This window comes from Cibotium barometz, chromosome 21 (assembly GCF_041138505.1).
Source record: "Cibotium barometz isolate CiBa-2024 chromosome 21, ASM4113850v1, whole genome shotgun sequence".
NCBI classification, from domain to species: domain Eukaryota; kingdom Viridiplantae; phylum Streptophyta; class Polypodiopsida; order Cyatheales; family Cibotiaceae; genus Cibotium; species Cibotium barometz.
This window is the reverse complement of record NC_141066.1, coordinates 39,561,818-39,582,573: the sequence shown is the minus strand read 5'-3', so window position 1 is coordinate 39,582,573 and position 20,756 is coordinate 39,561,818. Positions and strand designations below refer to the sequence as shown.

The 20,756-nt window shown below is 45.5% G+C and overlaps 1 protein-coding gene across 1 annotated transcript; it reads right to left on the bottom strand.

The window, feature by feature from the left end:
* Positions 1-3,577: 3,577 nt before the first annotated feature.
* Positions 3,578-20,115, bottom strand: LOC147627172 (26S proteasome non-ATPase regulatory subunit 1 homolog A-like). Its single transcript, XM_086815794.1, has 14 exons — positions 19,879-20,115; positions 8,652-8,715; positions 8,463-8,568; positions 8,265-8,373; positions 8,002-8,170; positions 7,756-7,890; positions 7,321-7,676; positions 7,101-7,236; positions 6,636-6,884; positions 6,323-6,543; positions 5,950-6,208; positions 5,608-5,840; positions 4,926-5,460; positions 3,578-4,378 (listed from the first exon to the last, which is right to left on the bottom strand). The coding sequence occupies exons 1-14, from the start codon at positions 20,022-20,024 to the stop codon at positions 4,058-4,060; spliced, it is 3,039 nt and encodes a 1,012-aa protein (XP_086671920.1). The 5' UTR covers positions 20,025-20,115; the 3' UTR covers positions 3,578-4,057.
* Positions 20,116-20,756: the final 641 nt, after the last annotated feature.

The window sequence follows — 20,756 nt, the reverse complement described above, 5'->3', positions numbered from 1 at the left end:
AAGTATGTAATTAACTCGGATCTTCATGCTCCATTCGTTTCCAAACTATCTAGGCATAATCCAATTTTGACTTTGTGGGAGAACACTATAAATATTTGCATAGCCTTCTCACACCTCAAAATAAACCTACGTAAAAAAAAAACAAGGTTTTGTCTTATTTTTTCAAGGTTATTGAAATGGTTTACTTTTCCAAAAGATTCTCATGCAAAAGTACAAGATAATCGAACTATTACTGAGCTCACTTGTTGACAAAATTGTAATTAGACTAAAAGAGAAACTCTAGACATATCCTTGTGTTTGACAAAGAGCTCATGTTAACCACTTTGTAGGTTAACATGGTTTCACCCGCCCGACCTATTGTAAGGCACTTTGCCATATTACCTATTCTCGAACGGATACTTACCTTTTGTAAGACAACACTAGAAGATATAAAGCAGCATTACCTTGAGCTTAATATCAAATAGGAAAAGTAAGGACTTCGTATATACACACTTGCTTAAGATTAGTAATAGAGATTGCACCATTTTTAAGTTTGACCGACCTAGTGTCAAAACTAATCAATTGCATATAAGTCATTTTTTACACTAAGCAATACACATTCATCCCCTTGCAACGTAATACTTGTGAACTCTTCTATTCTCTATTGTTACTTGTATGTATGCTATTAAATCTTGCTTGCTAAAGTGAATGCATGCTAGATAGGTTTGTTTGTAGGTTTCCCTCTTGCATTAGTTCCTTCTTCTTCCCTTTCCTTTTGTGAGAGAGAACCACTACGATGGCCAATCTCTATTTGCCTCCATCTTAACAAAGAGAGATCAGGAGAAATCCGGTGTGTGACAATGGAGTGAGGATGCGAGACAGGTTAGTACATCCACATCAAGGAGTTGCATTGGAGCTCTACGATAAGGCCCAATGACACATAATTCAACAAAGGCTCTTGACTTGGACATATTTGGCACCGCTAAAACGAGGACTAGCCTAAGTCTTAGCTTTGTTCATTCATCCATTCCAAGCTATTGGGATCACTCAATATTGTCCGGTGTGTTGATTAGGAGATCACACTCCAAAAAACATATGGTTTTCAAGCCTTGGATGTTTTTAATTATTATTTTTTAATTTATTTATATAAGGCATTCTAGTTTCATATCTTGAAAGAAGAAAACTCAATTTATTAACAGTTTGCATGATTTTAAAGCCCACAAGTCTTGGATTTCATTGCATTAAGCCAAGAAATAGCTTAGCAATTGTGAACAGGAGTGGAATCCACTCAGAAACATAAGCATTATGCTCCATTAAACATGGATTAGAGTGAGATAGTTAATTTTTCATATATAGTTAGAATTGGCACCTTAAAAGATATTTTTCATATATAGTTAGAATTGGCACCTTAAAAGATATTACAAATCAACAAAAAATAATAATAAATACTTAATTATTTACATAACCATCATTAACTAAGAGTAACAATCTTAATCACCTAACTATCAAGTGTAAAAATTCTCAAAAAACTCTAAAAACCAGATCAAGCCAACTCTCAAGTTGGAAGGGGTGAGTCCACAATCTTGTAAAAGAAGACATGAGTCAAACACGTGAGTTTGGACAGGTGAGCCGTGAGCTTGGATGTGTGAGCCAAGTTTGGACACGAGCCGTGAGTTGAGATGTGAGTCAACCAAATATGATCTAGAGGTATGTATACCTAATATTGTACTACCAACCAATTATTATTGCCTTAAAGCCTTATATAATGACATATCTACTCATATCCTTTCAAAATTTTCATGTCATACAATTTATACCAACTAAAAATACCAAAGAAAATTCTTATCCTTTGTAATTAATAAAACATTAAAGTATAATTATTGCAATAATTGCACACAAATTTTATCATAGGCCTTTTCCATAAAAGTATGTGCCACAAGTAAGGCCTATTTCATAAAAATAAAATGTGTAAGCTTAGTTCATACAAAAAGGATGTGAACCTACAGCAACACGTGAGTTGGAAGCTTGAGCCGTTATTTTAGGCTCAAGAGCCAAGCCAAAGCATCTAAAATGTCACGAGTATGAAGTAGAAGAGATAAATCTCGTCGAAGTGAAGGCTTTAACTTGATGCCGAAGGCTTATGCTTGAAAACCCCGAAACATTTAAGACTACACATGCTTTAGATTGATGACTCTATCCACATTGCAAAAAATCCCCAAGAATCTAGGATGTAGATACGCTTGATCTCATGTAGATACAGAAAAACTCAATTTTGATGAGCATTGGAGTCATCAAGGGGAGGGCTCGGCGCACCCGCACCACATGCAATCGGTGGCACATACGACTGTGCGGTTGGAGAACGACGGGGAGGCCACAAGAGCCATCCGATTGGTGGTGCAAGAACGGTAAAGAAGGTGGCGGAGGGGCTAACAGCACCACCCACAGAGGGGCCTACGTGGCAATCTCAAAGGCAAAGCCAACAATCTTGTGCAAAGTCATGCAGAGAATCAAGGACAACACACCCAGAGAATGTAAAAGTATGGCGACGATAGTTGAGATGGTCACAAAGTTCATATCAAAAAAACAAAACTCAAGTGATGGATGGTGTAGGAAAAACCGGGGTGTTGCTATACGTTGATGATGATGGGAAAAAACACACGCACAGCAAAAGGAGAGGCTTGTCCATGGCTCTAATACCATGTACAAAACACAAAGGTCCCAAGCTATGGAGGCTCATGGATTCTCATGGTGATGTGCTGAGAGAGAGAGAGAGAGAGAGAGAGAGAGAGAGAGAGAGAGAAAGAGAAATGCAATAGAGCTCAAGTATGATAGAGAGAGAGCACAACTTCAATAGTACTCATTAGGTATAAACTACTTACAATACACCTACCAAATTCACATTTTTACCTTGAAGTTTCTGCAAATTTGACGTCTCTACAAAATTTGGCATATTACCTACAAGATGTTGAAGTCGATCGTGTTATTATCTATTGTGAGAAATGTTATGTGAACAGTAACACAAATCTACACCTTGGCTCCTCACAACAAGACAAGGTGGGAGAATAATGCTTCACTGCGGTCATCAACCCTTGCTCATTGGGAAGGCAGTTTGAAATTTTCTTTCACATAGCACATGACATTTCACACATCACACACAACATTACCTCAACAATAACAACGAGAAAGGGTTGCTTTATGAGAGAAAGCACACCAGCTCTCAATCTCTGCAGTTGATGCATGTATGATCATCTCACTACTCATTGTCAAGCGTTGAAGAAAGGCCCAGACCCAGGGTTCATACTTGTGTAGACACACTACACTCATTGTAAATAGAACATCCTTTGCATTTCACTTGATTTGCCCTCCTCAGAACCCACCGCCCAGCAACCTCTCATACAGAATTATTTGAATGAGTTAACAAGGTTCATCAAACCTTGAGAGGTAAAGATGTACAATTACAAAGTCTGTTACCATAGACCATAGCCCTGTAACAAAACCCAGTGATGGGTATTGTGGCGACTTAGAAACCCTTTGTTTTGTATGTTGATTTGAAGCTTCCATTAAGAAGAATCACTCTGACATGTTAATGCTATGCCAAGGTGAAAAGCATTGAATACATTCAGTAGAAGTCACAGAATAACATTAGTGACATGCTGTTACAGGAACAACAATTCTCCCTCCAGTAAAACATGCACATGTCAAACCAAGCACACTTCCCGGTTGCAATTGTGAACAACCTGTAGTAACATTCATGCAATTGAAATGCTTTACATTTAAATTCAAAAGTAGAGGACCTTTCAAAAAAGAATTCCTGGTCCCATAACATGATTCGAGACTCCCTTTGCAGTGGGGCATGCACATTGTTCTTTGGAGATGTAACTTCAGCTTTATATTGTACATAGTTGTGACATCAGCCTTACCAGTTAAGATGCCTTATCAAGGCCAAGTAACACTCGTAACACCCCAGTTCATCGCAAAACTGCATGTAAGGACTTCCAAGGCCCCACTTATAAAAGCAGCCCATAAAGCCTTGTTGTATAAACCTTCACTCGAAAAAGGGCCAACACTTTACAGTAAGTCAGGAAACATACTCAAACAGTTGAGGAGGTTCAGGTTCAGCTTCATCCCCTATCATATGTGCTTGGCCTGCTTGTGCACTCAAGATGCTGCCCCGAGCTGAAGAAGCTGGTGCATCTGTTGAGACCAGGACCTCTGGCTCTGATGGGTTCAGATCCTTCAGCATGACAAAGCCAGACGGAGCAGACTTCAGTGCCACATATCTTGACCCTTTGGGAAACTTGATATACTTCTCTTGGGCAGGTACTACCCGTGCAGGATTATATAGCACTTCTCCACATTGTTGGTCTGCCTCAGGTTTTTTCTCTGCTGAAGAATCAACCTGCAAACATGTATGCATACCACGTGACTTCTAACTGGATATACTTCAGGTATCTAGACTAAACAGCTTCTGACACAGCCAGGGTGCCGAGCCCCAACATGTAACCAGCCAATAGGGATCCGAATAAACAGTCAATCGGCGCTCCCCTCTTTACATGAAGGAAAACGCATCCCCACAAACACACCCCCCCCCCCCAAAAAAAAAAAAAAAACCAAAATGCTGACTGGCCTTCCACCTTGTGCCCATAAAGCAGGAAAAAGTGGGCACCTGTAGTCTCCAACCAATCAGTTTCTCCTCCTGTCAGCTGCTGACAGGTGATTTTCATTTTGCTGGAGACAACAGGGCCTGTGTGGGACCTGTACACTTGGCATGCCTCTGTGTAAAAGAGGCAAGCTTGCCAGGGCATCCATTCCTCCAATAAAGCCTGCCCAAGGCAAGAAAGGAGACTGTGTGTAGCCAACCCTTGGTGAAAGCTATGTATGCATCACCAGCAAGGTGCCTCCGTTCCCATTTTCTAAATTCACAGTGCGACATATCGAACACATACCTGCATTGGATCAGCATCTTTCCCTTCCTCCTTGCTAGCTTTAGAATTTTTCAAAGCTCCATTTGCTTGTGAGGGCTGGGAACTTTCTTCAGAAGTTGCTCTCTCTGCAGTTAGTTTCATTTCAGCTTCTTTCTTGGCTTTGGCTTTGGCACGGGCAGATGTGGATAAAATAGCAGTATGTAGCTTAATTGCTGAGGTAGATACAGGTGAGGGTGTCGGTGATGGATATCCAAACATAGACGGCTTTGTGTCAGAGAGAAAGGCAAATTTAGGCATATTGAGCTCGTGATTTAGCCCAATAAAAGCTGTGGGAGAAAACGAGAGGCTTGCAAAGTATATCAAAGGATACCAATACCAAAACTGGCTGAAAACAGCCATTCCTACAACTGCAGTTATGCGATCGTGTTTGGTTCTAGACTGTAAAGAAATCGTTACATTGCGGCCACCAGCGTCCAGGATACCAGTAGCCAAAATCGCACCCATTTTACTCATCGTGTCTTCATGCTTGTCCAAGATAATCTTCTCTAATTGGCACCTGTCCATTAATTTCACTAATTGAGGCTCGTGTGGAGGAGATCACAGCTTATATCACAAACTCTAGGAGGATGCAGAAAGTAAAACCTTCGCAACCAGTACATAACATTCTTTACAGGTTTGCCATACAAATAAAGTTGTAGCTTACCGAAAACTGCCCACACGAGGTTCTCGGGCTTCTGTGGTTTGGATGAGCACCATTGCCATTGCAATCAGGGCCCCTTGTCTGACAAAATCAACCACATCTGAAGTAAGAGGCTCCAGCAGAGAGATTGCTTCAGCTGATGCTGTGCCAGCACATGAAATTCCCACTGCTAGAGCTGCTCCATATCTAACATGGGCATTGTACGACTCAGAAAGTAGAGAAACAATTCGAGGTGTCTGTATAAGCACAACAGAGGACACCACATTATTAATACAACTAAAGATTGACCACCCACAGCTTTATGATCCATGAGCTATAAAAGCTGTATTCAGTTGGAGTTTTCACCTGCTCAGGTTCAGAGTAAAGTACGAAACCAAGGGCTAACACTGCTGTTCTCCGTACATCATCGCTGACATCTGAGACAGCAAAATGCAGGAGACGTCTGATGGCCTTGTTGTTGGCAGTGCCTCTGTATGCAAGAGCCAAAGCATACATGCCTCCATATCGCAAAATGGGATCCTGATCCCGTGTCATTTGTTCAATCAGTGTCTCTGCTTCTTCTTCTCTCCCATACACTGTGAGGGCTATACCCAGGGCCAGACCCCTGCAAAAGCATTCAGAAACCACACCATAAATAACTGTAATCCATGGTTGCCAAGATGAAGACTATCCCTCAAACATTAACATAGCATTACATCTATAGAAAACCCAGATTCACCTGATGATCTTCTCATGCTGGGTGTCATGGGCATACGCAAGCATCTCTCCTGCCTTCTCACTTGCAGTTCCAACCATAAGTAGACCCATGCTTATTCCAGCTGCCTCACCAGCTACAGCATTCTCGGTATAGAGCACAGTCTTAACATCATCATAGATATCTTCGTCTGCTGTTCCAAGTGCAGCAAGACCCAAACCTAAGCAAACTCCATGTTGTATTACCTGCAAAATTGCACAAATTCAATTTTTTTGAAAGAAGCAGCAATATCAGAGCATGGCCATACTCTTAAAGCCCTGTAGAGTTACCCACTTACTTCATTGGTTGTACTTCTTAGACTTTCAATTAGAAACTGCTTGATCCCTTCTCCATGATTCGCATGTATCAGACCAAGAGCATACAGTGCGCCCCCTTCTGAGTAAGGGCTGCCTCCACTAGCTGCTCCATTTTGAGGCAAATAGGGAGCCATTAATGAGCGCCCTTGCTGCAGATGGCCTCTGTGTATCACACCTAATCCAGCAGTGGCACTAAACTTTGCCCAATTGGTTGCACGGCTTAACCAGTCCTGTCAACACCCAAGTTGGTAAATCAATAAGCATCCCCTAACAAAAAGGTAGATATCTGAGTTCAGTTAAAATGGATTCAGGATTTCTGAGTTCATCTACATAAATAAGATATGCGACTACCTATAAATCCTCAATTAATTATGTATTCAGAAGTTAAATATGCTCACTCAACACATCTCAAACTGAGTTGGAAAGAAGCTACCTATACTTCTCACCAGATTCTCTCGTAAAAAGGTGTCTACAGTAGTTCCCGCATGCATTAAAGCATTGGCATAAATGGTGGCACTGTGGCAGACACTGTTTCTAAATTCCACTGACTGCTTTATAGTTTTCAAGATTAGAATATCAGACCTACACAAACACACAACAGGTTGATATCAAAATAGTTCCAGATTGCTTAAAAAGACCTTCAGTACAGAAAAGATTTACAATTACCTATTATGAACATACAAAAACTGCAGAGTCAAATGAATAGGAGTGTCTCCTGCTAAAATCTTCTTTAGCTTTGCAAGCCTCTCTGCATACTTCAAAGTTTCTTCATCATCGCTACTGGTTCTGCCATGATGTCTAACAGCACTCTCTTCAGAAGGTCGATTGGTATCCTCTGTAGTATCCATTGAAGTCGGAGTATGGTCTGAGATAGCACTACCATCCTCAGGTGCTTGGGCAGTATTGGTGCTGCCCGCTTCAGGCACTTCAGCAGGGAGAAGATCCCTGACCTTCAGGAGAAAAGGCTGTCTCTCATTCTCATACAAATCAAATGCTACCTGATAACCCAATAGGGCAGCTTCCTGCCAACCATGAGCAAATATAAATAGCAAAATCTAACATGAGAAGCTGTTGCGAGTACTGCAAGACCTAAAAGCTCACCTTGTCTCCTTTCATAAGTATCTCAAGAATGGATGCTACAGTTCCCGGATTCTCGAGGAACATAAGACACTGACTGATACTCAGATAGTCAGGTGATTGTTGACTCTGATAGATTTGCACCAAAAGCTTAAGGACCTGTTCAACATACCAGTGACAAAAATCACAAAGTGAGAAGGCACATTATTGCTCTAAGTCTAATGAAGGTTACAAGCACAGATCTTCCAAGGGCAAAGCGAGCCAAAGTACCTCATGTCGATACGCTCTCCTGTTCACGAACGTCTGCAAGATGTTCATGCAGTAGGTAAGCATTCCCACAACATTATCACTTCTCAAGATAGACTCCTCCAGCTTATCCAATCTCTGACACTCTAGTGCAATACCAAGAGCTTGTTGATATTTTCCATCTGTTATGCATCTGGAACAAGAGAAAACAGTCAGAACAAGCTTACCAAACCAGAATCAAGCCAGTAACTCTGTGTCACAAGCAGAAGCAGAGAAATTGAGCATACTTCTCAAGCATTCGTTCCACTATTGCTTCTAGCCTTGGATCCACAACAGATGAGTCATTGGACTCTGCAGCTCTGGTTCGCAAAGACGCATACTCATCTATAGCTTTAGCTGCATGGAACATTGGAAGGAAAAGAGAATGAGAGGACCCTAGTGCACAAGGCAAAGTTAAACAGAGCTAAAGAAATTATATAATTTACCCAGAAGTGTATGAGCATAATCTGAGTCCTCAGAGACGTCAAACAAGGTCTCAGCCCGTAAAGCATATAGAAGTGACTCATTTGGCTCCCCAAGATAATAGAAAACCTATATGAAAAGCATGCACACAGTCATTCATGGGCATGAAAAGATCATGGCTTTACTCCAGTTAAAAAAACTCATGGGCTTACCTTTGACACAACTAAGGCTGCTAGCTGTCGTTGATCAAAAGTGTCATCTTCATACAAACTCTCCCTGCAAAAAAAAGCATAGGAAGAAAAAATTAAATGAAAGCTTTTCGACACACCATGCCATGCCTCTCTACTAACATAGTGCGCACAACCTACCCTGCAAACAGGGTTAGACAGAAACTCCAAGCATCAATAAAAATCACATGGTTCTTTTGTCTACATCTATACAGGCACTGAAGAGACTATAATATAAGGTTTTCAAACCACCTTTCTTCCTAACAAATGGGATGAAATCTGCGAAAGGCAACACACTAGGATGTATGAAGCCCAAACACAGTAATTCTTCGAGCTGGCAAACCTACTGAGGCCGTATAGGAACGAACTTGGAGGTTTCGAACCTGGAAAAAGATAAACTAAATAATCCTCCGAGAAAAGGGCAAGAATCTAGGGGGAAGATTTTCCCAAAGAAATAACTTCTGAATTTGGAAAAAAAAAGCTTTGTACCTCTCATGTTGGATATTCGGAGCTTCTGTGTCCCACCCCCACATGCTTGTAAATTTTGGTCACCATCTAAGGTTAGTGATTAGTGCCCAATGCAGATTTTTCTAGTCTCTTGGTTCTTAAGAGACCATGGAAAATCCCGCTGTTTCCTATATCATCGTACCCAAACATGCTCCAATGGTGGGGACCAAACTTTGCAAGCATGCGGGGGGACCCACTCCACATGCTTGCAAAGTTTGGTCTCACCGATCATAGCATGTTTGGGTTAGTAATTAGTGCCCAGTGTGGATTTTTCAAGTCTTTTGGTGCTTTAGAGGCCATGGAAAATGCCCCTCTTCCCCGTACCATCATACATACACTCCCTATGAGTGTATGTGTGTGAACACCTCTTAAAGAGCGACTGTGTGCACGTGTGTATGAACAAGGGCTTATCGCCACTAAAGTGTTTGTGTGTGTAAGCAGTGATGTCACTAGATTAGCCAAGTGTCGTTGCCCATGAGTAGAGGGTTGAGAAAGATAAGGTATTCAGCCTATAAAAGCATTGTACCTTGTGAACTTCATATCAATCAATACAAGCATTACATGTACTGTGCGATCATCAGCTTTCAGTTTGTTACATCACACACTCCCTCTCTCTTCTGCACATACACCATGGAGGTCCATCATCCTCCATAGCTGTTGGTCTGCTAAACCTAAGCCCCACAAATGGTATCAGAGCCGGTTCACCTACCTGCCCCCACTGTGGAGCACCACCGCTGCCCCAGAGCTGGCTGCCACCGTTTTCAGGTGGCACTAGTGCTAGGCACACCACCGCCCGAAAAGCATTGTAGCTGTGAACTTCATATCAATCAATACAAGCGGTACATGTACTGGTACTGTGCAATCATCAGCTTTCCCCTCTCTCTTTTGCACATACACCATGGAGGCATAGCTGTTGGTCTGCTAAACCCAAGCCCCACAAATGGTATCAAAGCCGGTTCGCCTACCTACCACCGCCGCCGCCCAGCTCATCTTCGGGCGGAGCGAATGCTGAGGCAACCACCACCTCCGGCATTTCCGCCTCTGCTCCGCCACCGCGCTTGTTCACCAGCTACGCCCATTGCTCTGCTCCCGCTCCTCCTCTGCTCCATCAGCTCCGCCTCTCTGCAACCTGACCGCCGCCTCCTGCTGGTTGGTCCTCGCTTCCAACCCATTGTCTAAGCTAAGCTGCCTACAGCAGCTCCTCTCCTTCTCCTAGCAGCTACAGTTGTGTCTGCTCACTTCCATGCATGCCTCACACCGACACTTTGCACCTGCTCTACTTGTCACCTGCTCTACAGCCCAACTTCAGTGCCACAAAGGCCTTTCATACATGCTTCTTATGCTCCTACACTACCCAGAAACCTTATAGCTTATCTACTTGTTGCTCAATATATCTGCTGCATATACCACGGATCCTAACAGATGTCAGAAGCAGTGCTGTTTTCGGGACGTTCTCCGGACCTAACTTCCTTACTTTGCAGAAAAAGATTCGTCTACTTCTCATGTGTGACGGTGATTGGAACGTGGTCAACGGCACTGAGGAAAAACCTGAAGGCATTCAAGGTGCAGTTCGACAAGACAAGGCGTTGGCACATATTGGCCTTGGTCTTACAGATAGTCTGATTCATCATGTCAACTTCAACAAAACTACAAAAGAGGTGTGGGACAAGCTTGAAAACTTGTTTGGTAATAAAATTAACAATTCCAAGGTTTTTCTCAAGCAAAGATTCTGTGGCTCAAAAATGAGTGAAACTACAAATCTGAGGGAACATTTAAACAATTTGGGCTCTCTCATTGAACAATTAGCTAGCCTAAATGCCGAGCCAAATGAAGACAACAAGAGAGCTTCCTCTTGTCCAGCATCGAAGATTTGACAAAATATGTTGGCATCCTAACTTAATCTTAGGGTGAAGAAACAGCCTCCTTTTGATGACATGATTGCAGCTTTGATAGATGAAGATTGTCGTCTCAAAGAGCAACAAGATTGACCTTGGCAAAGCCATGTTTATAAAGGGAAAAGGCAAAAGGGCTGTCACGTGCAACTTACGCAAGAAGCTCAAACACATAGAGAACCGATGCTTCAAGAACATGGCCAAGGAACAAGAAAAGGTACATGCAAAATTAGTGGCAGAAGAAGAAGACAAAGCAGAAGCATCCACAACACTAGAACATGTAGTTACCATGATATCTTTCTTTAAAAGAGGAAGATTATGATTGACTTTTTTAGTTTCTCTACTTTGTATGAGTCAAAGGGTTCTCTGCCTGAGATGTCCCCCAATGTATGATAAATAATCTTGTGTGTGTTTGTAAGCCTTATTTTTATAAAAGGCTCCTCATTCTTTCATCCCTACTTGAACCAAGGCGGTTTTCTCTGAGCCATGCTTATTAGCCTCAGAGCCATGTTCATGAGCCTCTGAGCCAATTGTGGGGAACATGTCCTGTTTCTTTGCTAGTATTGGAGGACAAGGACTATTGAAGGCCATCCTAGCATCTCCACCTTCGCTCCGAAGGGAGGTTTGTTGGATATTCGGAGCTTCAATGTGTGAACACTTCCTATGAGTGTATGAGTGTGAACACATCTTAAAGAGTGAATATGTGCACATGTGTGAAGAAGGGCTTATAGCCACTAAAGTGTTTGTGTGTAAGCAGTGATGTAGCCAAGTGTCATTGCCCCATGAGCATAGTTTTTCCATATGGCAACCATACGGCAAACGCATACGGGTATGGAAGTTCCATACGTCAGATACCATACGGCACCCTAAATTTAAGGAAAAACATGCTACAGATGACACAAAAAAACCAAAGAAACTTCAAAGTTGAAACAGTAAAGATTAGAAAAAACATAAATGATGTAGAGACGAGGCCGAGAATCCAAATCCAAGCTATGCCATGTGGAGTTTGGACAAACATGAGGAGGTCCAAGCCTCAAGAAACTAAATAAAACATGAATGCAAACGAGCAAAAACATGGATGATGGAGTGCTCACTACTCAGTGGGCAAGCCGCAAATCCTGTAGACTGACTCAAAAGCTCGGCGGGATAATCTCTCCATGGGCATCTCCCTCATCCTGTATATAAAGGAGATCGTCTGGAACAATGCCTCCACTGCCATAGGTGGTGCAGCAAACTCAGCTCGAACAATGTCATGCGGGATGGATGGTTTGCTGCGTATCATCCTCGAGAGAATCAAGATCTGTGGTCTCTCGAGCTGTACCCATGTGGAGGCTGCAAGCCCTAGTGCCCAAACCGGTGCTGCATACATCAAGGCTGGTGTCACTAATGTATCAAAGAGCCACCTCTTCGTGCGGGGTTCCTGAAAATGTGCCTGATGACACTGACGCTCAAGGCCAACAAGAGCTGCATAACCCCGGGTCACTCTGTCTCGGACTGCCTGAGCCATGGAGAAGCGTCCAGCTGAGCTAGTAAATGTGATGCCAAGGTAAACATAAGAGCTCACTACCTCGAGCCGCCCTCCTGCTAATGTGAGAGTAGTGTGGCTCCTGACTGCGGGTGACGTGTGGAAGATCATAACCTTGGTTTTCCCAAGGTTCACTGTGAGACCCTGCTCTGCGTAGAAGTCATCAAGAGCCACAAGGTGTCTTTGAAGCCCAACCTGCGTGTCGGATACCAAGACGATGTCATCAGCCTGTATATGCCCCACATCATGTCTGAGGGTATGCCTAGTGTTTGTAGTCGCCGAAAGAGGCACTCTCTGGGCGCAGTATCAAATGCCTTGCCGAAATCCACAAAGCAACAATAGAGCCGTTGTCTCCGTGCCTTGGCCTGATCAATCAGGCACCTCAATGTAAAAATGTGGTCGATGGTCGAGAAGGCTCGTCGGAAGCTGCCTGGACTGTTGCTCTCAATCCCCCATCCTCTACATGAGTGCTCAGCTCTGCCTCCAAAACTGCCCCGTATAGTTTGGCCAATATATGGCCAATCATGATGGTCCTGTGGTTCCCAGGGTCTAGTACATCTCCCGCTTTATGGATCGTCACAATAGTGTGCATCGTCCACTCAGCCGGAAACCCCTCTGCTGACAGAGCTCTGTTGAAGAGATGAGCAAGAAATGGTGCCAATGTATCTATAGCATAGAAGAGATGCTCTCCCTATAATCCTGTATGATCTGTCGCCCGTCCATGTTGGAGTCGGCATATGGCCCTCCTAGCCATAGGTGGGGTGAAGAAGGTGGAGACTGTAGGGCATGGCTCTGTGGGCTATGGTATAGGGGGCTGTGCAGGCACATCATAGAGTCTCTCTGCATATGTCTGCCAGGTCTGAGAATCGATAATAGGTGTGGGAGGACGGGGCTCTCTGAGTCTCCTCCAAGCAGCAGCAGCATCTCTGCTCATTAGCATGGGATATGTGTCCCAGTACTGAGCCTCCTCATAAGCTCGCCGCTTACGGGCGGGTGAGAGTATGCATCCTCCTGCCTGCCTGTCTCTAGGTGATCCCCCCGCAAGCCCTCTGCACTCAGAGACTGCGGTAAAGGTTTCTGCACTCATCATCATACCATCAATTCTGGGGCATGCTCCCAGATGTAGGTGGCTGTCGTGTCTGTATGTGGTATGGGAAACTAACTCCTCGCGGCTGCGGAGTGCAGTACATGTGAGAGCTGGGAGGTGAGCATAGCCATGGGTGCTGATGGGTGTAAGGCAAATAGCTAATCATGAACATGATAGTCATACACATCGGCTAGGTCCTGAGTGAAGTGGAAAATAGTGCGTGGTGGCTGTATGATGGGTGGGTGGGTCTCCAGTAAGCTGAGACACCATATCTGCTGCCTCCCGGAATCCCATCACATAGTCCACTGTAGTGCTGCCACCCCCTACTGGAAAGCAAGTCAACCCACCTGAATCTGGCCACTGAGTCATCCCGTTATAAATAACGAGATGATGTCAGGCCCCAAGCTCCAGCAAATGTTGTCCATATCCAGTGCTGTCAACTCCTCCGTCAGCGGAGATCCGAGTGGTCCCTGTATCCTCTGTAGCTAGCGGCTCTAGTCTCAAGGGATCCTCAGAGTCATAGACCTCGCACTGTCTGCTCTGAGTTCGTGCATTTAAGTCCCCCATCAAGAAGACTTCTCCCAGTGTCGAATAGTGTAAGATCTCCTCAGATAAGATAGAGTATGGAGACTCACTAGCCTCTCCTCCACCCGGCTCCTCGGTGGTGGCAAACCGCGACCCCTTCCAAGGAAAGTAGCAAAGGGCGATATAAATCCATCTGGTCTCCGAGAGGCGTAAGCTAATCCACATGTATCTCGTCTTCGAGTCTCGTGCTACGACTCGAACATTCTCATGTAACCCATGTCTGAAAAGCACTGCAATACCTCCTGAACCTCGGGAGGTGGCCCGTCTCATCCCCTGTCGGTGAGCTGACTCCCACTGATAACCCTCAACCCGTGGTAAGCCCCTCTCCGGGCTCTCATGTGTCTCTGTCATCAAGATGATATCCCGGCCCTCCATCACCTCCTCAAGTCTCCCAGGATGTGTCCATAGGACTCCATTATAGTTCCAGAATGCTATGTCTATCTCTTTGTCTTCATGTTGTTTCCTCCGTGTCTCATAGGCCAGATGGCGCTATTCGACCCTCTTCCCATCAATGTAGATGTGACCATCCTTATAATGTGCCTTCTTCCCTTCTTTGCGTGCCACCTTGATCTTCGGCATGCATAATCTTCTGTGCTCCAGCTGCATCCATGTGAGGTCATCATCGAAGTAGATGGGTTCCCCTGGCAAGCTCCTCAAGATAGCACGTCTTCTCATAAAGCTCATCTTGCTCTCCTCGTCCGGGAACAGTAGATCTAAGGCCTTGCCTTTGGTGGAGTCCTTTGGGATTGTCCTCCATACTCTAGTGAATGGGAGCGGCACATCCTCCTTTAGTCCCAGCTTGGTACATCGGTTCTGCCCGTCAATCTCGGGCGTGGAGGCAGTGCTCTCTGGTATCCTTGTGACTCGGATGTTTAGGCGCCGGATCCGTCGCATCTTCTCTTCATCAAGAGTAGACTGCATCATGTGTACATCTTCTTGTACCTCCTCCTTGATGTTCTTCTTCATCACTTGTACATCTTCTTGCACCTCCTTTTTGATGTTCTTCTTCATCACTTCTACCCATCCTTCGCGGGCCGCCTCCATTTTCCCCTCGATTGTGTGGGTGAGGGTTTTGGTGATCTCCTTTGATTGCCTCTTTGTCCACCTCAAGAGTCTCTCCTTCCTCCCGTGGACGATCGCGTAAGGATGCCACTTCACCCTTCAAAAGGTTGATTTCCTCCTGCATGGCGAGGTTTTCCTTCTCCCACTCCTCTTGCATAGTAAGCTTCTCTGTCTTCCATATTTCCGCTTTGGCCTCCAGCTTTCCCATGCGCGTTCTTGATGGCAGTGATGGTGCTGTCCAATGTCTTCTTCTGGTCCTTGATAAGATCCCTAAGGATATGATCAAGCTGACTGATTTTGTCATCTACAGACCCTCCCATTGTAGAGGGAGGGAATGTTTGTAAGGAGCAGGTAAATATGTGGGAGAGAAAGAGAAGAAATGGTGAGATGAAATAGGGTGGGGGGTTCAAGTCCCCATGGGCCCTAGGAATGGTGACCGAGGTTCACAAGCAGAAAAATGAGGATGAAGGAAGGGAGAGAGGGAAAGAGGGAGAGAGAGAGAGAGAGAGAGAGAGAGAGAGAGATGGAGGGGACAAAGGGCGGGGTGCAGACGGGCAAGAGGGCGCACAGGCGGGGAGGAGGGGAGGGAGAGATGCGCAGGAGAGAGACGGGGGGAGGGCAGAGAGAGAGAGAGAGAGAGCGAAGGGCAGGCAACGTGAGGGGGGGGGGGCGAAGGACAGGCAGCCGGAGAGAGAGCGAAGGGGGGCGCAGGCAGGCAACGGAAGGGGGGGGCGCAACGGGGGAGAGAGCGAAGGGGGAGGGGGCGCAGAGCACCCCTGCGCCCCCCCTCCTGCTGCCTGTCTACCTGTGCCCCCCCCTCCCGCTGCCTGCCTGCGCCCCCTTCGCTCTCTCCCGCTGCCTGGCCTTCGCCCCCCTCCTGCTGCCTACCTGCGCCCCCCCTCACATTGCCTGCCCTTCCCTCTCTCTCTGCCCTCCCCCCGTCTCTCTCTCCTGCGCATCTCTCCCTCCCCTCCACCCCACCTGTGCGCCCTCTTGCCTGCCTGCACCCCGCCCTTTGTCCCCTCTCTCTCTCTCTCTCTCTCTCTCTCTCTCTCTCTCGACCGAGCACTGGACATTATTTGGACTCCCTTCATGTAGGCGCCCCTTTCTGGACCAAAAAAGCACACGTGTGGGCTATTTTCAGCGGGGAAGCCTCTATTATTGACAAAACCCCAGATTGGAGGGGGCCGCATGCTTTTCAGGAGTGCATGAGGGCTGGTCGGCTGGTTTTCAGCATGTTGGCAAGTTTCTACAGCCATCCATCGTGGCAACTGAAGTTCACCGGATGCATGGGAGAAGCTGGCCGACTCTTTCTGCATGTTCTCCACTGATGGCCAGGGGATTTACAACTTGAATAGAGGCTGGACAGAGGTTAAAAACAGGGAGGAAGAGCTAGTCGTGGGCTTCTAGACAGTTATCCTTCCGACCGAAGGTTTGCAAGCTTGTGCACAACTGCTCGTCGCTTTCTTCTGTGGCTACTGAGGGCTGGTTGACTTGCTTTATGAGCCAGACAGGAGGAAGATGATGATGTTGAGTTGTCCCAGGCTGATGTGGGAGTGCTATGGGCTGTCCATAGTTGTCCTGCATGTGCTTGATGCCGAGAATGCTTACTCGTGCTGAAATTGTCAGCAAATTCAGATATTGTGATGTTTTTCTTATTTTCATATTGTATTGGAAGAAATAGGTGCAGCCAATGGTGAACCCTGGGCACCCGCAAAGTTGTATTGGAAGCAAACTCCTTTTTGGTAATCTAACCATAAAGGGGGGGGGGGGGGGGGGGGGCAGTCCATCTTCTGGCCCCTAGTGTGGTGTACTGTGCAGCTTTGTCATCTTGTTTTATCTGGTATGCATATGTGTATTTTCAGATTTCATGATTGATTAGATTTTCCGTGTTCAGTTGCCCCTTCCGTTTTCAGCAACTACAATGTCCCTGCCTGCTGCCAACATCTGGCAAGCCATCCACCATCTGGTCCCGAAAAGCCCGCCGCAATGCGTCCACATTTAAGTGGCCAAAACGAAAATGCCACAAATTACCGAGCTGAGTACCTGTAAGAGAAGAGAGTGCTGAGAGTTTGTTAATCCTATTCTCCACTCGGCCTTCCCAAACAACCTTGCCTGTTGCTTTGTCCTGGATAGCAACTAAATGCTCATCAAACTCCACCCGCATGCCAGTCTTGCAAACCTCATGCACTGACAAAAGATGAAAGCCAAGAGATGGGACATAAAGAACCGGGGAGGAATGCTTCCCCCTCTACCATCGGGAACGACCCCCAACCTGCCCTCAGTGTGAATCAAGATAGTGGACTTGGCACCAATAAAGATGTGACCTATTTGCCTCCGAAGGTCCTATAACAACTCTCGAGGAGTCATGTGCCTGGAAGCACCGCTGTCTAGAATCCACTCCCGAGTATATCCCCAACGGTGAGACCAACCACCTCCCTACTCGAAGATGAAGAAGCCACGGTGTCCATAATCTCCAAGTGCACAAAAGCTGGAGTCTTCGCAGCTACAGCTGAGGAATCGGTACCTTCGTCAGTGCTCCGCTGAGGACATTTCCCCCGGTAGTGGCCACAATGGTTACAAGTCCGCTTGGCCTTCAAGGCATCGCGATCTAAGTCGGGATTCTCCTCAGAAGACTTCGACTGTGAAGACTTTCCTTTGCCCTTGTTGTTATTGTTGCAGCGCCGCTGGCCAATCAAAGCCTCCGAACCTCCGCCCTGTGGAGGGTTCAAAAACAGCTCCTCCTAGTCCAAGATCATCGGTACAAGCTTCCCCGAAGTAATGGTGCTGAGCCTCCCACTGGTGATCAAAGAGGAATAGAAAGCTGAGTACTGAGAGGATAGATGAGACAGCACGCTGAGTACTGAGAGGATAGGTGATGGCCATGTCCTCTAATGATATCTCTTTCCTAGCCTAAAGATCCTCGAGTTTATTGATGTGCTTCCGCATAGTCGAAGACTTTGCAGGATTCATCACTCACATCTACACTTCCGAGGAAACTCTCTTCATTGGTGATACCCGATTGTACAGAGAGGCCAAGTGCTGCCATTACCCTCGAGCCAGCGTCATGTGTTTGATATGATTGATCACTTGGGGTGTGTAGTTGAGGAAGATGAAAGAGTGCACACGGGCATTGACACGATCCCACAACTATGCTTGGGCCTCCCGCTCTTTGACTAATAGTGGAGAGTCCTCCTCCTCCGGATCTAGCCTTGAAACTCCAACCGTGATGAAGTCAGCCAAATCATGTGTGTGTGTGTGTGTGTGTGTGTGTGTGTTTGTGTGTGAAGAAGAAAGCTTGCAAAGAGCTCACTGCTCAAGCTCACCCTCTTCCCCACATTCTTCTCATGACATGTGCAAGACGTGCACAATGCTGACAACCGTGACTTGGCAATAGTACATTAATGACTTGTCCCTGAACAAGGGCTCACAAAATGCCTGTTATTCGGCCTTATTAGGGCTTGCACTTGTGTTGTGTAGTAGTATGTCCACGGCATTCACGTGTGGGATGCATGTGACAAGCAATGCGCAGGATGGACGGAGGCTGGGCAAGTCAATTGGGCGGTTCTAGGTCAAGTAAGAACCGGCTGCCCAATGAGAAAGTGGACCTTAATTATAAAGTTAAATCAAGGTTAATTTTGGGGCAAATCACAGGCCACTACCCAACATGGAGCAAGTCGACCTACATCCGAAAAGCACATAACTATGAGAATTCAGCCTATAAATTGGCGCCCCTTGTCCTCCACTTAAATATCACAATATCTAAAGCTTCTCCTCTGCAGCAAGCAGTCCAGAGGTGGGCTGAAGTGCAAGAAGACGAATCTACAGTTAGCATTTTTCTTTTAACCTGCAGGGTTACTAGGATTGTGATATTTGGTTGTAAATCCTTTTGTTGAATATATGTAAGATACTTGTGAATGAATTGTGTGTGCTGCAAGTCTTTTTCTGTGGATCCTTCTCTGTTCACAGTTTCATTGCATCCCTATGTGTGATGACACCACCAACCCCCTTCTCTATCCTAGTCCAACTAATGAATAATGATAAACCGACCATCATATGATATCAACACTCCCACAAAACATCGGAATCAATGGAGTCATTTGTATGTCAAAGCTCTTTAAGACAGTCTACGAAGATACAAATATGGATCAAGCCCAGGATTGTCATTTCGAAGCAACTCCCTACCATACACATTGTGAAATGTAGTAATTGTTTTTTGGATGTCATGATAAACGAGGGCAAACATCCTAAGAGTTACTAATAGCAGGTGCCCACATGGGTATGTGAGGGGAAATGTGAAGAATACAGGGAGAATGACTTGAGAAAGGACGCATAAAGGCCCGGGAGTAATCTCTGTGATTTGAAATGAAAAACCTAACACAGGCCCATCTCATGGATGGTCAAGAATTGCCAGAAAAACAAGCGACTTTTTCTTGCTGTGTTTACAAGAAAATCTAGCTGAGAAAGCACGAGACGGCAAAGAGAGATCACAAAAACCCCAACAAGTCTGCTTGGAAAGAATCAGGGTTTAGCATTTCTAAGGAAGAAGCTTACAAGCTAGATATGTCGGTTGATATTTCCGGCCAGAAGTAGTCGACGAAGGTATTGACGTTAGTGAGGGCGTGCAGCTTTAGAGCCGGATGTGTCTCCTGCAGCATGGCCAACAGGCCGCTGGCGGTGGATACGAGCGCGGTCGCCATGACTGTTGGACGAAGGAGAAGTGCTGGCTTTAAAATGGCAAAGCAAATTTAATTTGCGCTTGTGCGCGTTCACACTAAGAATCCGTTAGCGGCACTGGGTCCTCATAGGGTTAACCTCCAAACAAAGAAGTCCTTTTTTACATAACAAAGAAGTCCTTTTTTACATGATTCCTCCCGAAGAGCCAAGAGATCCTAGAACTTAACTATAAACTCTCGAGAGTCAAAACCCCTGAAAAAAAAAAGCCTCAAACAGCCTCCCTGCCAACTGTATAGATGAAAGTCAACAAAAATCCATACTCATCTAGCTCTCTAATAAACGCCTCCAAGAACATAGCCTTGAAATCCTCCCAAGCCTTGGGTTTACTCTTGAGAACTTGCCACCACGTAAAGGTACGACCTCGTAAAAACGTTTGCATCGCCATTATTTTGTGTTCCTCCCAACAACTCACCCAAGCTCTTAGAAAATCTGGGTGTCGTTCCTTCTAAATATCTCGGGACTAAAAGGAGGAACACAATGTATCCCAAAAGTACCCAATGGCCCAACCTCTAAGGTGGTCCATCATTGCTTGCTCTAAGCAACTCGCCGAGAGATTTGAGAACTTAACTAGAAGCTCTCGAAACTCCTAAATAAAAGCCTCAAAAGGCCTCCTTGCCAACTCTATAGTTAGAAGTCGACAAAAATCCATAGTCTCATCTAGCTCTCTAATAAAGGCCTCCAAGAACATAGCCTTG

Excerpts from the sequence above, each read along its gene's own strand:
- LOC147627172 (XM_086815794.1), bottom strand. The coding sequence starts at position 20,024 with ATGGCGACCGCGCTCGTATCCACCGCCAGCGGCCTGTTGGCCATGCTG. Across the intron at positions 8,171-8,264 it reads GTGGAACGAATGCTTGAGAA|ATGCATAACAGATGGAAAAT; the intron begins GTATGCTCAATT and ends CTCTTGTTCCAG. Across the intron at positions 7,237-7,320 it reads TTTTTGTATGTTCATAATAG|GTCTGATATTCTAATCTTGA; the intron begins GTAATTGTAAAT and ends GTGTTTGTGTAG.